General features: G+C 45.0%; 1 protein-coding gene across 3 annotated transcripts in view; it reads right to left on the bottom strand.

Annotated features, from left to right (window-relative positions):
* jph3b (junctophilin 3b) overlaps window positions 1–18,751 on the bottom strand; it is a 29,375-nt gene extending 10,624 nt beyond the window's left edge. For 2 of the 3 annotated variants that reach the window (XM_053426883.1, XM_053426884.1), the window contains exons 1-3: window positions 18,370–18,751; window positions 6,821–7,307; window positions 4,998–5,363 (exon numbers count right to left, since the gene is read on the bottom strand). In XM_053426883.1, coding sequence (XP_053282858.1) covers window positions 4,998–5,363; window positions 6,821–7,307; window positions 18,370–18,751 — 1,235 coding nt within the window. The remainder of the gene's footprint in view (window positions 1–4,997; window positions 5,364–6,820; window positions 7,308–18,369) is intronic. The other variant, XM_053426885.1, reaches the window with a different exon arrangement.
* Between the last annotated feature and the right edge of the window lie 200 nt (window positions 18,752–18,951).

Here is an 18,951-nt window from a genome sequence, read left to right as displayed (position 1 = left end):
GAATGGCTCCGTCCACAAACCACAAAGTGAGTCACCGCTACTAAGTAATCACAGGTAGCCACATCAGTGACATCAGCATATGGGACAACAGTGATCAGGTCTCACACACACACAGACACACACACACACACACTAACACTCACACAAACACAGACACACTGTATTGCAGGTATGCAGCTTGAACTATAAGGTCTGACTGCGTGGATGGTAAAAGCTTTAGGGACGAGAGCAGAGATATAAGAAGCAGCAATGGAGCAAAACACTGAGATCTCCTTTAATAATAATATAATTAAAATAAATGTTATGTATACAGCAGCTTTCAGACATAAACTGCAGCTAAAAGCTCTTTAAATGACCCAGGATGTCACAGGAAGTGAAGATGTGTCGTCCATCTTTACAGTCGACCGCCTCATCACTGAGGATCTGCTTGAACAGTCGGCGACAGATTTAGAAACGCAGAGACGAGGGAGTTAATGAAAGAGCTGCATCATCGCTGAACCAGTTTGCCACCGGGGCTTTTCATTTGGATCCAACAGAAAATATATCTGCAGCCATAATTATCCTGCGAGTGAGTTTCACCTCTCAGGGCTTCTCCTGGTGTTCCACAAGGAAATACCCTGCTGTTCTGCTCTGGGACTCGCACACAGGAAGAGAGAGACGGGGGGGGGGGCTGTCCTGTCCTGGGATCTGCTACCGTCTAAATCTGGGTTAGACATTTGTGTGAGTGCGGAGGAGACTCTTGAGTTGAGCTGGTTTCCAGGCCCGGCTGTAACTGGTAACTGGTCTTGGCAAATATTCACCACATCACCACTTTGTTTCAAATCGTATTAATAAAATCTGGCGTTAATCTGACGTGTTTCAGACGTGTGGTGGAGCTCAAAGCTGGAGCTGTAACAAAGAGCTTATCAGAACAAGCTTAGGTTTTAAAATCTAGTGTCAATTCTTAACTTGGAATAATTCTAAATGTAGATTACTGCTGGTTCTCGTGGGATAATGGCAAATATTAAACATCATCTACGGTATAAAAGTGTCTTAGGAGATACATGGTACAGTCACCAGAAGCTTTTGGGAGTAGATATATGAGAATATTCATATTCTACTTCTGTTTGATAGAAAGTATTTTAACTTTCCCCTTAAAGACTTAAAGTCTCGCGTTTCTCTCGACTGCTTCACCTGAACTCGTGAAATAAGTGCATTCAAGTACTTTCAGTGTTGAGATCTCCTTTAAGCATAAAGTGGCACCCTACTTTAAACAAGGACACTCTGTCCCTCCCCAAAAATAATACAAGCCCCCCCCCCCCGTGCAGGAGCTGCATGTCCTCTAAATATAAAACCATGATGCTCCTCAGCTAACTGAAGTTTTACAGTGTTTACAACTTTCCGATTGTCTTTAATTATTTATTTATAATGTCTTGACCCTGTCAGATCCTTCAGTGGGTTTGAGGGTTTTCAATGAGACTTTGTTCACATCAACAATTTGATGTGATTAGCGTAGCTCAGCACAAAAACAGGAACTCTATGTGGAGAAGTGCCTCAACCAAAGAGTTTTACCCTGTTAGCCGTAGCCACCTAGCTCCTAGTATGTCTAAGATGGGGTTCGGTCAAGATTAGGAACATGAGAAAAGCTGGAGAGTTCAATAATGCTGCTTCCACACATGAACTTAGTTGATTTGAGCCCGGCCCCCTGAAGTCGGGAGAACGTCTGGAGAAGGCCCCCCTGGATTTACAGCAAGCGAGTGGGGGGTGCTTCTGACACGCAACAGAAAAAACTAACTCAATTTCTCCCGGTGAAAAAGACGAGGATGTCAAGAGAGTTTGCAGTAGCATCACAACAAGGTTGGCAAACCAGTCGGCTGCCTTCGGGTCAGAACTGGTGTCCACAGCGGCGGCGCTCGTGAAGGGGCCTCGCGTGTCCCTTTGGCCTGGGGCCCCCAAAGTCCTTTGAATTGCTCCTGTGTGTTACCTGCTCATTGTTGCTCTATTAGCCTTTTACACTGACTGCAAAACTTGTACAAATCACAACTAACGCAACCCTTAACATGTAGGATTCTACAAGTTGAGCACCATAACTTGTGAAGATCCTGTAGCGGCTCCTTACGGCCCTGTCGCTCTCGTCTGCCTGCCTCGATCACTTTCTTCTTCTGGTGACTTCTGGAGCGTGTGGACGGGTGAGGTGAGCAGCTGCAGCCCCGTGTGGTCACCGCCCTCAGCTGAACACTAATAGGACTAATAGGATTGGATCTGCACTGATTCAGCTCATGTGTCCTCTTGCATGCACCCGCTACCAACACAGGCATGATCAGCAGCTGCATCGACATCAGACACATGTAAGCCTGTAAGCATGTAAAGACAAGTGTGTGTGTGTGTGTGTGTTTGTGTGTTTGCCTCCGCTCTCTTTCAGGCCACCTGCCAGCATTGTTGGCATAATGCGGAAATCTCTCTCTCTCTCTCTCTCTCTCTCTCTCTGTATGTATGTATGTCTCGCTCTTTCTCACTTTCTTATTCTCTCTTGCTCCCAATTTACACCCAGTCCATCCATCGTTTCTCTTCTTTTCCTCATCCTCGCACCAGTTCTGTCTCTGGCCCCTGGACACATGCAAACCTCCCGTCCACATGTGACCGGTGGACACATACAGTATCCTGTGTGTAAGTTACAGCTATTGACCATGATGTCAGAGGGCCACCACATTGATCGGTTCCAAGGTTAACCGTTAATCAGATAGTGAACATAACCTCTTTTCTGACTCAGTGACACTGACCCACGATCTGAGGCCGCCTTCACTCCACGCACATTTATCCCAGTTGTTGCTCACGTCTCTCTTTTCCATCATAGTAACACAACGTTACACAACACTTGCAAACCTCTTCCTGGATTGCACTGACGTGATAGTATCTGCTTCCTGACTTGCAGGATTTAATTTATTGTTGCACAAAGTTCAGATCAGCTTTAAAAGAAAGTAACTGAATGCAGTTTTATAATCTCCACCAACGAGGCTGTGATGTCACCGTCTGTTTCTCAGCAGGATCCAAAACTACTGGAGCAGATCCACTAGAGGAGCCTCTTCCACTTTACACTAACATGGCGAGATAAACGTCCCTCAACGCACTGTAAATAAAATAAAACACACATGCAAATACAGAAAAACGACACCTGAAATGTTTCCTGAGAAGACAAAAAAGTGATGAACCTGCTGTAGTTCAATTCTTTGAGGAGCAGACTTCAATAACTTAGTTAATGTTGATATGACAAAGTAATTAGCAAAACTGAAACCTAATCCAAAACTAGTGCCCAACACAACATGTCTGACCAGATACTTAAAACATTCAATTGGTTCCATGTCCAGATCAAATATGTTCAAAGAGTATAGACATGTAAATTTGAAAGTTGATCAAACCTGTAGATCGAGGACTTCCTGTCCAACGACGTTAGGGATAAACGTTTCTTTTTTAAAGTTATGATGTGAAAGTGATAAGTTCCTCAGAATCTGGAACCCCTTTCTGGACTGAACGTTGGGATGATAGGGTCCAGGTCCTTCAGAGGGTCTACGTGGTCCAACGTGGTCTGAGAACCCAAGGTTCATCTCAACAAATTGCTTTTCTAGGGTTTCAGACTTTTAAGGGTGTTTGTGTGGCATCAAGGAAATACTGCTTCAATGAAATACTGCCACGATAACTGAGAGAAACATTTATTATGACTTTCCGTATTTCTTATCAAAATTGGCTGCATGAGGCAAATCAAACTATTTAAATAATGTAGTTTAAACTGTGGAACAGGATTTCCAACCATCTGCCCTGCTCAGTTTCTATCTCTGGATTTATCTCTGTGTTGTTGTCCAGAGTGTTCACCGAGTATCAGCCCATAAATGAACAGTATTTATAACCATCTTCCTTTAAACAACAAGGACTGGGACCAAACTGGGTCATAGGCCCAGATCTGGTGGTTCCACACATGACAAGAGTATCGACATCTGTCCACGACAACAGGTCCCAGGACAGCTCATTAACTTCCGCTGTGAGTCCTGAGCTGAAAACACAGAACTGCTCCTTTAATCCAATCATTTCTTTCTACTGTAATAGAAAAAGAAAGAGAAAAGGTCGGGGCACGTCCATTAACATCCCGACCCCAGCTGTGCTCCTTGTGTTAGACGGCTGAGCAGAGTGATAATGAGAACAGACTCATTTCCATTCAGCCGAGCAGCAGCCCCCCCCCCCCCCCCCCCCCGTCTGGCTCCGCCCGCACCGCTCCTCCCTCGCCCGTCTTTCACCTTCACCTTAATCCTGCTCTTAATCGCTCAATGATCTCAATTAAAACGTGGAATGAAGCCACGGGCGTTTTTAGGCCGAGACAACGTCAACAATGACGATGACGTCTGTTCACCACGGAGCAGAAGAAGCATTAGTGAAAGTCAAACCCTTGAAAACCATCGACTGGATATAAAGCTGCCAAAAGTCGACGTCAAACTATCTGGATCGCCCCCTGGTGGCTGGCTGCAGTATAGGTCGTGATCCCTGCCTCTGTCATGTTAGCGGATGGGACATTGACAACTCATAGAAGGTTTCTGTCATTTTGAATTGTTCTCATCACAACATGTTTGTTTCTGGCAAGTTTGGTTTTCATTGATTATTTGATGTTTTAAAAATGGGGATGAAACATAATGATTGACAGCTGAGACTGCCACGTGATTGGTCAAGTACATGCATCAACTCCATCCCCTGATTCCTTCTGTACAGAGCCAAATATGCAAAATGGTGGCTTTTGTAAAACTAAAGTAATATAGAATCATTTTGATGTTTTATCTCAGTCGACTGACAACGATTCAAACATTCTTGAAATCCTGAAAGGTGTAAAAGACATAAATGACATCACAGCCCGGGCGTAAACATAAATGCAGGAAGTGAAATAACCAAAAGTGTTGGAAGAACTTTCTGTTTTTAAGGATTTACAATTTTATGAAGGAACATCAAAACACAGCCTCATCCACAAACCAGCAAACTACCTTGACAGGGCGATTTCAGACTTCTGCCGGGAGATGTCGGCGGCCTTCTGCGCTCCCTCCACGGCGCGGTCCACCTTCTCCCGGATCTTACTGGCCCTCAGGGGGATCAGGTTCTTCCTCTTCCCGCTGACCAGGACGTTCTGCTTGTACTTCCCTTCCTCTTTGGTCCCGTCGGGGAACGTGGTGCAGCCGTAGCCGTGGCGCTTGTTGCTGAGCCACTCGCCCTCGTACTGCAGCCCGTCGGAGCGCCGGCTCGACCCGAACCCGGTGCGCTTGTCGTTCTTCCACTCGCCGCTGTACGTCTCTGTCGCTGTCGCGTCCACGTCGTCGTCCGCCGCCGCCAGCTCGGCGTCTGCGTCTCCGAGACTGGGAAGGACGATGAACACATTAGGTTGATTGTGTATAAAGGCAACAATCGAAATCTGTTTTTGAATATAAACATGTTTTTGTAGTACTTCTACATTAATTAATTTGTAGTTAATTTAGGTATCTGGCATGTCTACCGTCCCAAAAACTCTGGAAAAAAACAACTCCCGCGATTTGTTGTGGTTCCTCTATTTAAGAAACGATACGCTAGAGTGCGTCGAATGGGATTACAACCGAAAAATACGTCATAGTCACACCATGCCCCCTGAATGGGCATGGACCACCCCCCCCACCATCATCTCACCAGCTCAAAACAGGTCAATCTGAGGAGGGCTGTTTTAGACAGGGTAAAAAGGAGCTGTTTTAAATGATCCTTGTGATATTTTGACCAAAATATGCTACAGACATTTCATTAAGACCCCAAGGAGCCATATCAACTGTGGTAAATTGGGCTTACGATGGGTCCTGTAATACAATATAATAATAAATATAGAAAAACACAAATCAGTCAATGATTGATTAACTGTGATACATCACACACACATGGATCTGTTTCCGGCAGCACAATGGAAAAATAACTTCTGCCCTTATCAACCTCGCCCGTCACTAATCAGACCTGATGAGCCACTTTGCCAACAAACAGGTTTAGAGCCGCTGACGCTCGCTGTCCAGTAATTGGTCCCTTTAAAAATAAAACACCTCGATCCAACACTTCCTCTGGTCCACGACCGATCGACCACATTCGATTCAGATCAGCTGTGGTTTGCAGGAGGTCCCACCGGGGATCGGATCTGCTCTGTCCAACCTGATCGGACACATAATGTTAACTGCAGCTTGTTTGTGATCTATGACGTCCACATGAAGGACTCTGGTCTTTTCATAGTACATCGTCCCTTCTTGTCCTCTCACTACACTTTCTACCTTCCAGGGTTTTTCTCTTCTCCACTAGTCGACTTACAAAACCACGAGTTGACGCTGTGCATCGTTGTGGACTATAGTCGTTCATCTGTCACGCTCATAGGAGTAGTCCTCTATGAGACTTTAAGGCTGAAGATATTCCTGATATTAACTATGCATATGCATCCTGGCTACATTAACGTCTTCTGGGTCCAAATAACGTGACGCCTCCGCAGGATGCAGTTCCCAAAGGAGCGGTAGGGGGCAGTGTAAGGACAGCACAACACCTCAAGTGTCAAGTCGCTGTTTTTTATTCACAAAATGAAAATTCTGTAGATTAGGATTTTAATACTTTACCAGGAAGAGATTAAACTATCAACTTTACCTGTCAACTTTGTCATATTTAGAGTCAGAAAACAAATAACTCCTGCGATTAATCATCTCGTCCAATAACTAAAATGCTCTCTACTCTCTTTCACTTCCAGGTCTAACTTCCTTTATGGAGTCTACCACCATGTGAGCAGCTGGTTCTTCAGCCTCTCTTCTTCCTGGTTCATCACCTGATGGTGGAGTTGATGTCCGATGCAGCAGAGGACACGGTGCTCATCCCAGCCTCGCTCCTGAACGAGCTCTGCTTCGACCTCTGCGAGGCCAGAGAGCTCCTGGACTCGGACTTCCTCAGCTTGAGGCCGGACAGGATGGACCTCCTGAAGAGCCCGCCTTTCCTCTTCCCCTTCAGCAGCTCGGCCTCGCTGTGCGCCATCAACACGAAGCCCCCCCGGGACACCGCGGGGCTGCTGCCGCTGCTGCCCGTGCTGCACATGGAGACGCTGGTGGTCAGCGTGCCGGGGACGGGGGGAGGCCCAGGAACCACCGCCCCGGTCCGGTCCAGCAGGGCCGTGCCGTTGCTGTGTTCCGAACCGGAGCGGAGAGAGTTTATAGAGGTTCGCAGAGGGGAGCGGATGACGGCCGCCATCCCATACGGGACACTCTGACGAACTCCGTAGCCGTGTCGCATCCCGCCAACCCACTGACCCTGAAAGGTTCCTGGAGAGAGAGAGAGAGAGAGAAACAGATTTAATACAGAGGCTCACTCATCAGGGTCATGATGTCTTCAGGAGGTCACAGGTACAGAGCAGCAGGTGAGAATAGAAACATGGAGATGATCAGTGTTAGGAAATACAACAGCAGCAAATATCTGCACGAAGCTGCCTGAATTCATTATAGTTTATTAAATCATTGATTGGAAACACTAACTCATATAGATCCAGATTTATTTAGATTGACACCAGAGGGTCTCAAACCCTTTTTAATTTCCAAGAGCTACTTTGACTAAATGAAAGAGGCCAAGTGTTTTTATATTTGATTCACACATTTTCCAACTAAACAAAGATGAGAAGCTTTTGTGTGTGAATTCACATATTGTCAAAAACAAAACAAAGTAATGAGGATAGAGCCTCGTCTCTCACTGAGTGAATCACTTTGCTTCTTCCTCATTGTGTTAATTGCTGGAAAATTTGTGACATTTACGTGTTCTATCAACTCCTTATTAGATGAGCCCTGGGGTTAAGGTTGTCCCACATCTCTCTCTCTCTCTCTCTCTCTCTCTCTCTCTCTCTCTCTCTCTCTCTCTCTCTCTCTCTCTCTCTCTAACATTCCTGCCCTGTCTCACAGTGGAGAGCTGCTCCTGATCTGTGAATCGTCACAAACGTCTCAGTTTCAAGCAGCGATTGAAATTAATAAGGTTTTGTGTTGTTCCCATTTACGTCTGAGTCAGGGAGTCGACCGATCTTCTTACCTCGTTATATTCATCGAAACGTAGCAGCAGGAAAATACTGACAAGAATAAATAAGATGTTTTGAACTAAAAGAAAAATCCGGAAATATCCCAGACCTTAAATAATTTACTACTCGACTCTTCTCTCTGTGATGTCATATTAAAATGTTAAAATATAATTTGAGAAATAATTAATAATAGATGTTTTTCTACTCAAGTGGACGAGTTACATTTACTTTTACTCGAGGACATAATTGTCTATTTATTGGTACTTTTCCTTAAGGGAAATGTTTGCTGCATTGTGGGAGAGAATCCAAAACATGAATTGAATACAGAATAATATTAATTAATCATATGAATCTTCTTCTCGCGAAATCAGCGGCAGAACAAAGCTGATGTTCTAAACTGTTTAAACCTAAACTATCTCTTCTCTCTGTGATGTCATATTCAAAATCTTATTTTTTAATAAAGATAATTTGAGACACATTAATATGAGAAGAAACATTGGTTTGTTTTCCTCTTGTCAGCTCGTCCCGTTCATTCATACTCGCTCGCAGCTACATAACTGCCCTTACATCTGAAAAGTAGGGCATCTGAGTGTGTGTGTGTGTGTGTGTGTGTGTGTGTGTGTGTGTGTGTGTGTGTTTGTGTGGTTCCATCATTCCTCTCCCTCTCTCTCTCTCTCTCTCTCTCACACACACACACACAAACACACACACACAAACCCACACACTCCAACGGAAGTGTGTGTTCCAGCTGGAGTGCAAGTGATCCATCCCTCCTGCCCCGTACCTCTGATGTAACAGCACTCTGATTCATTCTCCAACCAAACCACGCGACCATATAAGGACTGCAACCACGTTCTCCGTCACAATCGCAAACGCACACACAAAACGTTTCCCTGGTGGGATCAATGTGTTAGTGAAGTGGGAAGTGCTGAATGGAGCCAATCTTATAAGCCAATCGCATCCTTGCTTACGTCCTGAGACACACACGCAAACACAGTCACCGGGCCACGGCGAGCACATACGCAGGAGTGCTTTTTAAAAAGCTTCTCTGAGAAGTGCTGCTGCTTCTAGACTTGCCCTTGTCATTATCCCTCACACACACACACACACAGACACACACATACACACACACACAGACACACACACACACACGAAACACACACACTTAGACAAACAAAAACAGAATCCGTGTCACCGACAGCTGGCCGGCACATCTGGCCAGGTCTTTGTAATCTTGTCAGTACACAGCTGTACGACCATATGATAGACAGATCAAAGAAAACACACACACACACACAGACACACACCAACACACTCCATGCAACTGCGTGGTGAGATTTGTTCATTAAACCGACAAAACGCTTGAGTGGACGACGTATTCTACACAAAGTCTCACTAACTCTACTGATTGTAGAAGGATGTATGTTGTGTATTCACACTAGAAAAAAGGGCAAAACAAATAGTTTGTATGCAAAATTATTGTTTTGGATGTTCACTACTCTCCCATAATGCAGCAGAGGTGGAGAAAGTACAAACTTCTAACGTTTTACATAAGTAAAAGTACAAATAAGTACTCAAGTGAACGTAACTTTTTCTACTTTAGTCAAATTTAGCAAATACTTGCTTTTAAATAAACTTAAAGTGTAAAAAGTAAAAGCACTTGCCAGCTCTTCCCATAATGTAATCTATTGTTGAAGTAGGCGGGGTCTAATGTGACCTGCCCGCTCTGATTGGATCAGTGAAATGTGGTGAATCGGCTCCAGAAAGTAAAAAGAACATTCTGGTATCGTCCAAATGTAGTTTGTACTATAAAGATCATTATGCACAATATAATAAAAGCAATAAGTGCAGAATATGCAGTTAGATATATGCAAATGTCTCAACCTTTTTAAATATAAAGAATATAAATAAATAGGTTGTTTTTTAACTAAAAAACAGAAAGGAAAACCCGCTGTGATTTCTGATTTGAAGGATTTTACACATATCATATCGTAATTTGCAAAGTATTTTCATAACCCTCCACTTGGAGCTGCCTCAGTGTAAACACAGTGTTTCTTTTATTCTGTCGTCTCTATTTAAATACTGTAAATACTCCTGTAATTACCTCCCAGTGCAACACAACACAGACCAACACAACACAAAGTGCAGCCTCCAGAAAAACCATGAAGTCGAATCAACGCGTCTCCACAAACACTTTCAACTAAAGCGGAAACGTTGCAGCCTTGAATGACGCAGGGTTTATCTCAGGTTGTTTCAGTTTGAGCAGTGAAGAGGCTCAGAGTGCGAGTGAGTGAACGTGTGTGTTGCTTTCTGCTTCTTCATTGTTTCTTGGAGGCAAATAACAGCTTCAATTAGTGATGACTGGGCAAATCAAATATTCAGTGTGGCTCCACGTTGCTTCAGCCTGTCGCTCTCCATGGTGCTGAAAAAGAAGCCGGCCGGGATTTTCTATCAGAATCAAACACGTTTATTGTTTTAGTGTCAAATCCTGTCATGATGTGGAAACTAGGAAACAGAGGTTCAGACTTTGTACAGTCAGAAGGAAACATGCGTGTACAGCAGAGAGGTTATCCTCCTCTCATCGTGTCCAACTGTCACACTTGTACAGAGAGAAAAAACAGATTTCTGGATATATATAAAGGCCTCGACCCCCGGGCCTTTGGTTGTGAGGAGAATCCACTTCACAACTCGCACGCCAACTTGATTCCGCTGATTCCGCCTGGAGGCCGACAGGAAGTGCTCTCGCATCACATGGGCTCGTAACCCCGGCCGCGCACGAGGCCGCCGCACGGACAGAGTTTACACGGAGAGATCAAAGCTGTGGAAGCATCACAGGGACACAGCGATTTGATGGACCCACGGGCTGAATTCATAATTGTGTCTTTAACGAATGTGTGCGTCTATTGCCTGTTTCTAGGTTAAAAGCCATCTGTCTCTCTGGGTCTGGGTTTCACTCTGAAGAAGCTGCAGCGGGAGACACATGATGCTGGTTCGACTGAACTGTGCAGCTCTCGTCTCCTCTAACGAGTATCGTGCGACTCACACCGAGTGTTGTGATGACAGGGCTTCAAAAGTTCACTCACAAGACTCAAGGTTCGAGGTTCATGTGCCTCAGAATAATCGTTTGCATGGCACAATAGCAGAAAGAAAGAAGAAGCGTGGAAATGGAGCGGCTGTGGATGAGTTTACATCTGTTCTGTGACATTAGAAAAGACAGTTTTTACTTTATGTCTCGGATCATTTGTGCCGAGGGGGGTTTCAGGGGTAGAGGTTTTAAAGGAGATCTATTCATATTTTCATTTGTGTTGCTGCTGGAAAAGGTTTACAAGCTCTGATGTTATTGAGGGGTTGAGGTTTAAGCTTCATTTTATTTGGGCCATTCATTTGAAGGGGACATAAAACTTTACAACTATCGCTACAGTGTCCTGAAAAACTAGAGGGAACCAGAGCCTCTGTACTGGGGGACCTCAAAACCCAGTGAGCTGTGGGGTCCCGTGTGAGGTCGTCCTTCGGTGGCCGCAGGTTTGATTCCGACACGACCCCCTGCTGAGTGTCTTTCTCCCCCTTTCATGCTTAACTCCGTCCTATCCAATAAAAGCTTACTGCCCATAAAATATCTAAAAAAAGAATTTAAGATGAGGAATACTTTAAAGTCAAAACACTGGGGTGGATAAACATTTTTAAAAAACTCCACTGCCGTATTTCAATATATAATCCGACCCTTTCAACTCATTTCCATCCATTCCCCAGTAACGAAGAGTTTCAGGAAAGTTGCCGTACAGTATCCCAACAGGCCAGCGTGGCCTCATTAGTATTTCTGCTTGGTACTGTATCAGCAGCGGTGGAGCAGGGCAGATTTCCAAGATAGATAATTCAGCGTTTTCATGTTTCAGACTGCATCGCAAATCCTCACTTAAAACATCAAGCCGTTCCATTACATAAGCTGAAGCCTGCAGTGGGCTTGTTGTGGTGGAGGAGGAGGAGGAGGAGGAGGAGGAGGAGGAGGAGGAGGAGGAGGAGGAGGAGGAGCATGTTTGCAGTGACTCTGAATAGAAAAGAAACAAACAAAGTGCAAGTGACATTTCTACGTCATTTCTTTGTCTTTTTTTATCTGAATGGATGTGTGGGTCTAATGTGAAATCCTTTCAGGAGACGGACGTCAATCTAAGGATTCACGTCATGTAGCAGAGAGAGAGAGAGAAAGAGAGAGAGAGAGAGAGAGAGAGAGAGAGAGAGAGAGAGAGAGAGAGAGAGAGAGAGAGAGAAGGAACACAGACACGTCAGCTGGAGAGAAGAGTGACAACGACACAGACCAGGTAACTAGAGACAAGTGAGACAGGCTGGACAAACAGCTGGACACACACACACACACACGTCCCAAACTACACATCACCCAACACGGAGAGAGTCAGTTCAAAGCTAAACCTCTGCCCCCAGTAAATCTCTGTGTGGGACCATTATCCGTTTAAGAGATTTTGCTCGGGCCCCTTTTCTGTCTGAGTCTCTTTGAGGATTATTTATCTGCTGAAACATTTCAGAAAAAAGACCAACGACAACACGGCCGCTTGGGATTTTATAACCAATGTTTTTTGTATTAGAGTTCAGCTTTGATTTATAAACACGAAAACTTCATAAACACAAATACTATACTGTATTTGTATGATAAAACTAGATCCAAACCATATTTCTTGTATTTTTTAGGTATTACAATGCATCGCTACACGGTCATGCATGCATGTGCAAAACAATTTGGGGCACATTCATAAAAAGCCAAAGCACTTGTAGAAGTAAATGTTTACACAAGGGAACTGTAATGTACAAATACATAAACACCAGTAGGTCAACGATAAAGCTATCAAATTGAAATCAGCAGAAGAAGAAAGTACGTTATGAACAATTAAAAACAATCAAATGGGACAAACATGGACGATAATAAACCATCAAAAGAATAAATATGGAGGCAAACGTCCCAACTTTAACATCAGGGTGGAGATACGACTCTTCAACGTTTTATCACAACACAACTTCAGCATCTGCACAAACTACCGAGCAGTCACACTCCTTCATTAACGGGATCATCTCGATCAGAGTGAAGGAATCAGGCAGCGTTCAGCTTCAGGAGCAGAACACTGAGTTCAACAGACTCAGATCCTGGACTGTGTGTTTTATACCTGAACCATGAAGGAACACAACGTTGTGTTCTGTGTCCATCTGAGTAGAATTACTCATAATCTACCAAAACTATTTCCATGACATTTTGCAGGAGGGGTTGACCCGAAACGTTTTGGAGCAAATCCGGATAAATGGTCAGATCCAGGATTATTTATTTTCTCCCTTTCTTCAACATGGTGAGACAAAATCTCATGTTGTCATTTTAGTCTCTTTGGTTGAAAAGAAGCTTGAGTGATGTTGGAGCCACATAATTCATCTAGAAGTCGATTTTTTCCATTGCATTTTGCTTTCATCAATATTTAATGCACAAGGTGGCTTAAAATAAATGAAGTTGGTGTACAAATAAATGCAAAAATTACACAAACAAAAGGGACATTTACTTTTAAACAAAACAAAGACAATACTTTGAAAAGTCCTGCTTCACAACACCCCTCTTTGCTAACTTAGAATATCCCAGGATCTAGAACCATACCGAACCCTCTGGTCTGTTTGATGCCCGGGACAAACCAATCTGGATATTTTGCAAAACTAACTTTTCCTCTCGTTTGAGACGCTCGTCCACACGAAAAATAAAGCTTGTGAGAATGAAATATAAATGGAAACGAAGGGGTAAATACCTGTTAAATAAATTCAATAGTGTCTCCGACCTCATGGCCCATCTTGTCCAACAAGATTGTGTCTTATAGGTCATATCTGAGACACTGTGGTGATCGTGTATTTGACCGGTTACTTGAAAATGGTCCAATCTGAACCAAACCCAACCTCCTGCTCCTCTGAGTGATCCAGAGAAGCTGAGACAGAGCGGCTCTGTTCACTGAGCAGCTTCCTCCCACTCACTCAACAGGCTACAAGCAGATTCCCTCAAACTCGGTCCAAGGGAAGCAGGTTTCAGACTTGATTTGGCTTCTCACTCCAAGTATAAAAACACTGACCGTGTGTCGGAGCAGATCATCCATTACATAATCGAACCAGCATCATTTACATAATGTGGTCGGAGCTGGAATAATGACTTCGTTGGTGGCAGCCGTGAGCGAACTAACAGAACATGTTTACGCTGGACAATTATCATGTTGTTGTGGAGCATTAGGCCGACCGCTCGGGGGACAGGGCCGAGGCTCCGGGACGTCTCTGAGCCGTCACAAGCTCCAAGCATCTGTGATGGTCTGGGACTTGAGAGAGAGGCCGTCCCTGCCTCGTGTCCTCCTGAGATCCTGTCCTCACATCACACTCTGTGTGTCTGATACTGGGACGGTTAGCTCGTCCGTCCTGGTGTAATGTGACTGTTGTAAACAGTGACAGTTGTAATCTCTGCCTCTCCCTTTGTGACTCACTGCGTTCCCCACTAAAATGATTACTGTGTGTGTGTGTGTGTGTGTTCGTGTGTGTGTGTGTGTGTGTGTGTGTGTGTGTGTGTGTGTGTGTGTGTGTGTGTGTGGTAATCAGTCAGCTTAGCTCTTCATCTCGGTAAACAATTAGCCTGGAAGGCCGAGCCGGCCAATCAGAGCCTAGCAGAGGCAGCCGGGCGGCCAATAGCAGGGAGGAACACTGAGTCCCCCCCCCCCCCCCGTGACACGCTGACCCGCTGCATGTCGGTGAGCGTTGCTATGGAAACCCTACTGTACAGAGCGGCTCCGAGGTAACTCAGCGAAGCGAGGGAGGGAGAGAGAGAGGAGAGGAGAGGAGGCAAGAGAGGAGAGGAGAGGAGAGGAGAGGAGAGGAGAGGAGAGGAGAGGGGGGAGCAAGGTAGGAGGAGAGGAGAGGAGAGGAGAGAGGGATGTTTGCAAACGTAGGACGAGGAAGGAAAAAGCCAAACAGCGGAGGAGGAGTGATTCCTAGAGAAGTGGCTCCGGGTGTAGTTGGAGGAGAGAGAGAGGGATGAGCTCCACCGGGGGAGGTGGAGCCGGCTCGGAGGTGCACAGCGTGTTCTCAGTGTGTCGCCTGCAGAGCATCTCTGGATGTTTGGGCTCTGGACTCCTGAGGACTTCAGAGTTCTGAGGTTGTAAAGGTTCGATCGTCGGCTTCAATCTGGAACCTGAGTTCAGCTCAAAGAGCCGAGGCCTCGTTTCCTTCAGAGATCCACAAGAAGTCAGATTCAACTCTGTTCGTGTGATTAGTCGGGAGAAAAGAAAAGATGTCCACCTCCATGTTCATGACTTACTTGGACCTATCTCTACTTGTCGTTATTTAACCACTCTTCTACATTAATTCTGGTTCTCAAAGAAAATCCAATTAATCCCAAATGACGAACGAGTCTCATTTATAATTTGTAATTATTTTGTTCATTATAAACGATTTAAGCTGGATGTTTATGTTTCCACGGAACATTGACCTCATTCAGAATAAAACATTATTTTGATTATAATGTTTCCATGAGTTCCTAATTGAATATTCCATTCATATTTACATGCTATAGAGCAAAATGATGCTATGACTAATATCATCTTGACATCCTCCTTCTTGTTTACACCCATGTTTGTTCCAACAGCTGCTGACTGTCAGATGATGATGTCACGTTAGCTCAAGAAAACGATGATCGATGCTAAATACGAACGTTTCGAAGATGTGTCGAGATTCAGAAGCAATTTAATACATTGCATAGGGCTCTTATTTTGAAAAATCAGACAGGAAGGACTTGTGTTGAGCTCGCGAGTCCCGATGATTGGCTGAAAAGACGTCAAGAGAGAAAAGATGCGTAAACACAGAAATCCATATTTTACTGTCCAGATTACAACTAGTAGGAGTAGTGGTAGTACTGGAGGTGGTATTAGTGGTAGTAGCAATGGTAGTGTTAGTAATAGTAGTACTGGTAGTGTTGGTGGTGGTAGTAGTAGTAGAAGTACTAGAAGCAGTAGAAGATGTTAATGCTCCAGCTTTGTCAATCACTCAATATTAAAACCTTCAGTTTGATGTATAACCTAATTTGTGAAAGACAAATACTTGCTGCCAGTATAAGTACACAATGTACTGCTGGACCTGGATAAACAATCATAACTAGGCCAATCTCTGCTGCATGTACAGTATGTGGGTTCAAATACTTCACAGAGCGACAGTGTTGTTATCTCCTCTCTCTCTCTCTCTCTCTATCTCTCTTTCTCTCTCTCTCTCTATCTCTCCGGGAGGTTTTTCTTATCACGTTTCATTTCTCGCTCCGTTTTCATCCTTCATCCCTTTTCTCTCTGAGACGACCTCACTCGTCCCCTGATGGAGAGAATCTCTCGTAGTAATAACGATAATCATCCATCCATCCATCTTTCTATTATCCATCCATCACTTGACTGATCCATTCATCCGTCACCCTGTACATCTGTCCATCCATCTCTCCGTCTATCCGCCCCTCCCATCTGTCTGCTTATCTATCAGGTCCACTTCTTCTTCTTCTCCGTCCTGAATCAACCTCTCACACCCGTCTGGTCTGTGGATTGTATCGGGCTGCTTTAGGACAACGTGTGTGTGTGTGTGTTTGTGTGTGTGTGTGTGTGTGTGTGTGTGTGTGTGTGTGTGTGTGTGTGTGGTCCAGACGAGCTTTGTGAAACCTGCTGGTTGTAGAGTTATGTAACACGGCTTTAACTGTACTGTGTGTATGCGTCTGTCAGCTCTGATGCTCAGCTCACACACTTTTTCAGCCTGATTCTGTGTCCTGTGTGCGTTTTTTAACACACACATTGTGTATGCATGGCACGTGTTCTTGTGTGTTTCTATTTTTAAGCAGGAATCCATATGGTATGTGTCTCATTAACGGGGACTGAACTGAGTCCGGGTCTAAGTGCATTGACGCCATTGATTTCAATTTCAGGGAAAATCTGGTGTCGATTTAAACGATATTCTGTAAAATAAAGAACCTTTAAAATATCTGTAAATGTGCCAAAACACTTTTTATGCAACAATTACCAAAAAGACCTGTTCTTCTTCTTGCCCTAAGTGATGATTTAACTTTTTAAAACAATCAAATGACCAGAAAATCAAGTCATAGATATATTGCATTCAAATAATTCAATTTTCTGGCCAATGTCCAAATGAAAACTCTGTACGAAAAATATTGGATCGACCAAAATGGTAACTTTTCCTCCGGCAACATCGTGAACTTTACATTTGCGATAACTTCGTCCAACTGTCCGATGGATTTCCATGAATGAACTTTAGTAAAGACATTCATGCTCCCCAGAGGATGAACATTGATCCCCTGTCATCAACATCAGGTCCAAATGGGAATTTATGCAAGACTTTGATCAAACTAAAGACGTGAGCATAAGCAACATATAAGGTTTAGTGCTGATTTGCAAATGTTAAAGAGGTGACGTGCTAACTTGTAGCTTAGCATCGCTGCTAGCTTGTTGACTTCAGCCTTTAGAGCAAGGCTACAAACTCCCAGTTTAAATCACTGTACAATTTTTTAATACTCACATTTAGGATTACACAACTCAGGGGAGTCTTCACAAAGGCAACAATATTATCTTAGGTTTGAACATATTAAGCAGGTTAAAGATTATGTGAGTTACAAGTTGAGGCTGGTTTGATGTATCTGCCTGTTGCTCTGCCACACAAGTCTGGAGCCTTTGCTGTGTATTTGAGAATACTTCCCAGTACACAGGAGTAATTAAAAAACACACAGTTTGTGCTGCTGTGGGGAAATTAACAGTAAATTACGGCCGGTACTCGGGAGCTGTCGTCCTCCTCTGTCCCTCCAACCCTTTATTCCTCCCTTAAGACTGCATGGCCTGAATCGAAGGCCTCCAAATATACAGTGTGTCCTCATCAGGCTGAATCGAGGGGTTGAGACCGGAGGGAAGAGAGGAAGAGGAGGAAAACCAGAGAGGAAGAAACCAGAGATTGAGAATCATTCATCAAAGCCTGTCCTTGTGCAACCCCCTGCCGCTGCATGAATGGGTGTGATGACAGGGGGGGGGGGGGGGGGGGGGGGCGGCACAGGAGAAAGGATGACCCGAGAAGACCTCGGGACAAGCTCCTCCCACTGTAAATCTGTCACCTGGGTGGCTGTCAGCACCCGTTCAATCATCCTCCGGTTACCAGGCGGTCGTTTTCAATGAGGACAGTTGTCAATCACTGTCCTCATTCACACAACCTCTCACACCCTGTGTCACACACTCTCAGACCCAACCCCACAGCTCCCCCACAATGCAACTGTCCCCTCCTACCTCCGTCCGAGTACGTCTCCGTCCCGTATCCGTCTTGCAGGCCGTTGTTCCACGTCCCCTCGTACTTCCCGCTCGTCCCCGTGCTCTCCCGGACTCCGTAGCGTCCCTTAAAGCCGTGCGTCCACTCGCCCTTGTACACCCAGCGGCCTTTATTCTCAACACCCACTCCGTGTCTCTTGCCCTGGGCCCAGGTGCCCTGGTAGGTGTTCCCGCTGGGCCACGTGTAGACGCCCAGCAGCTCGAAGCCGTGGGCCCAGGACCCACAGTACTCGCCCTGGCCCTTGGGTCCCGTGCAGATCCCGTGGCCGTGCGCCTTGCCCTCCTCCCACCCGCCGCAGTATGACCCCCCATCGTCAAAGTTGAACCTGCCGCCAGTGGACATGCATGAAACAGGTCTTGGCAATTCCCCTGAAGCCTCAACAAAAAGAAAAAGAAAAGAAAAAGAAAACAGAGGGAGGAAAGAGAAGGACAGGTTGGTGCTACGAATCAATCCATGGAGCTGAATTCAGAGTTCGATGAGTAGGAGGAAGAGGAAGAGGAGGAGGAGGGGGAGGAAGTTGGGAGGAAGAAGGAGCGAACTCC

Source organism: Pleuronectes platessa, chromosome 7 (assembly GCF_947347685.1).
Source record: "Pleuronectes platessa chromosome 7, fPlePla1.1, whole genome shotgun sequence".
NCBI classification, from domain to species: domain Eukaryota; kingdom Metazoa; phylum Chordata; class Actinopteri; order Pleuronectiformes; family Pleuronectidae; genus Pleuronectes; species Pleuronectes platessa.
The sequence above is the reverse complement of the archived record's forward strand: the minus strand, read 5'-3'. Positions and strand labels throughout refer to the sequence as shown.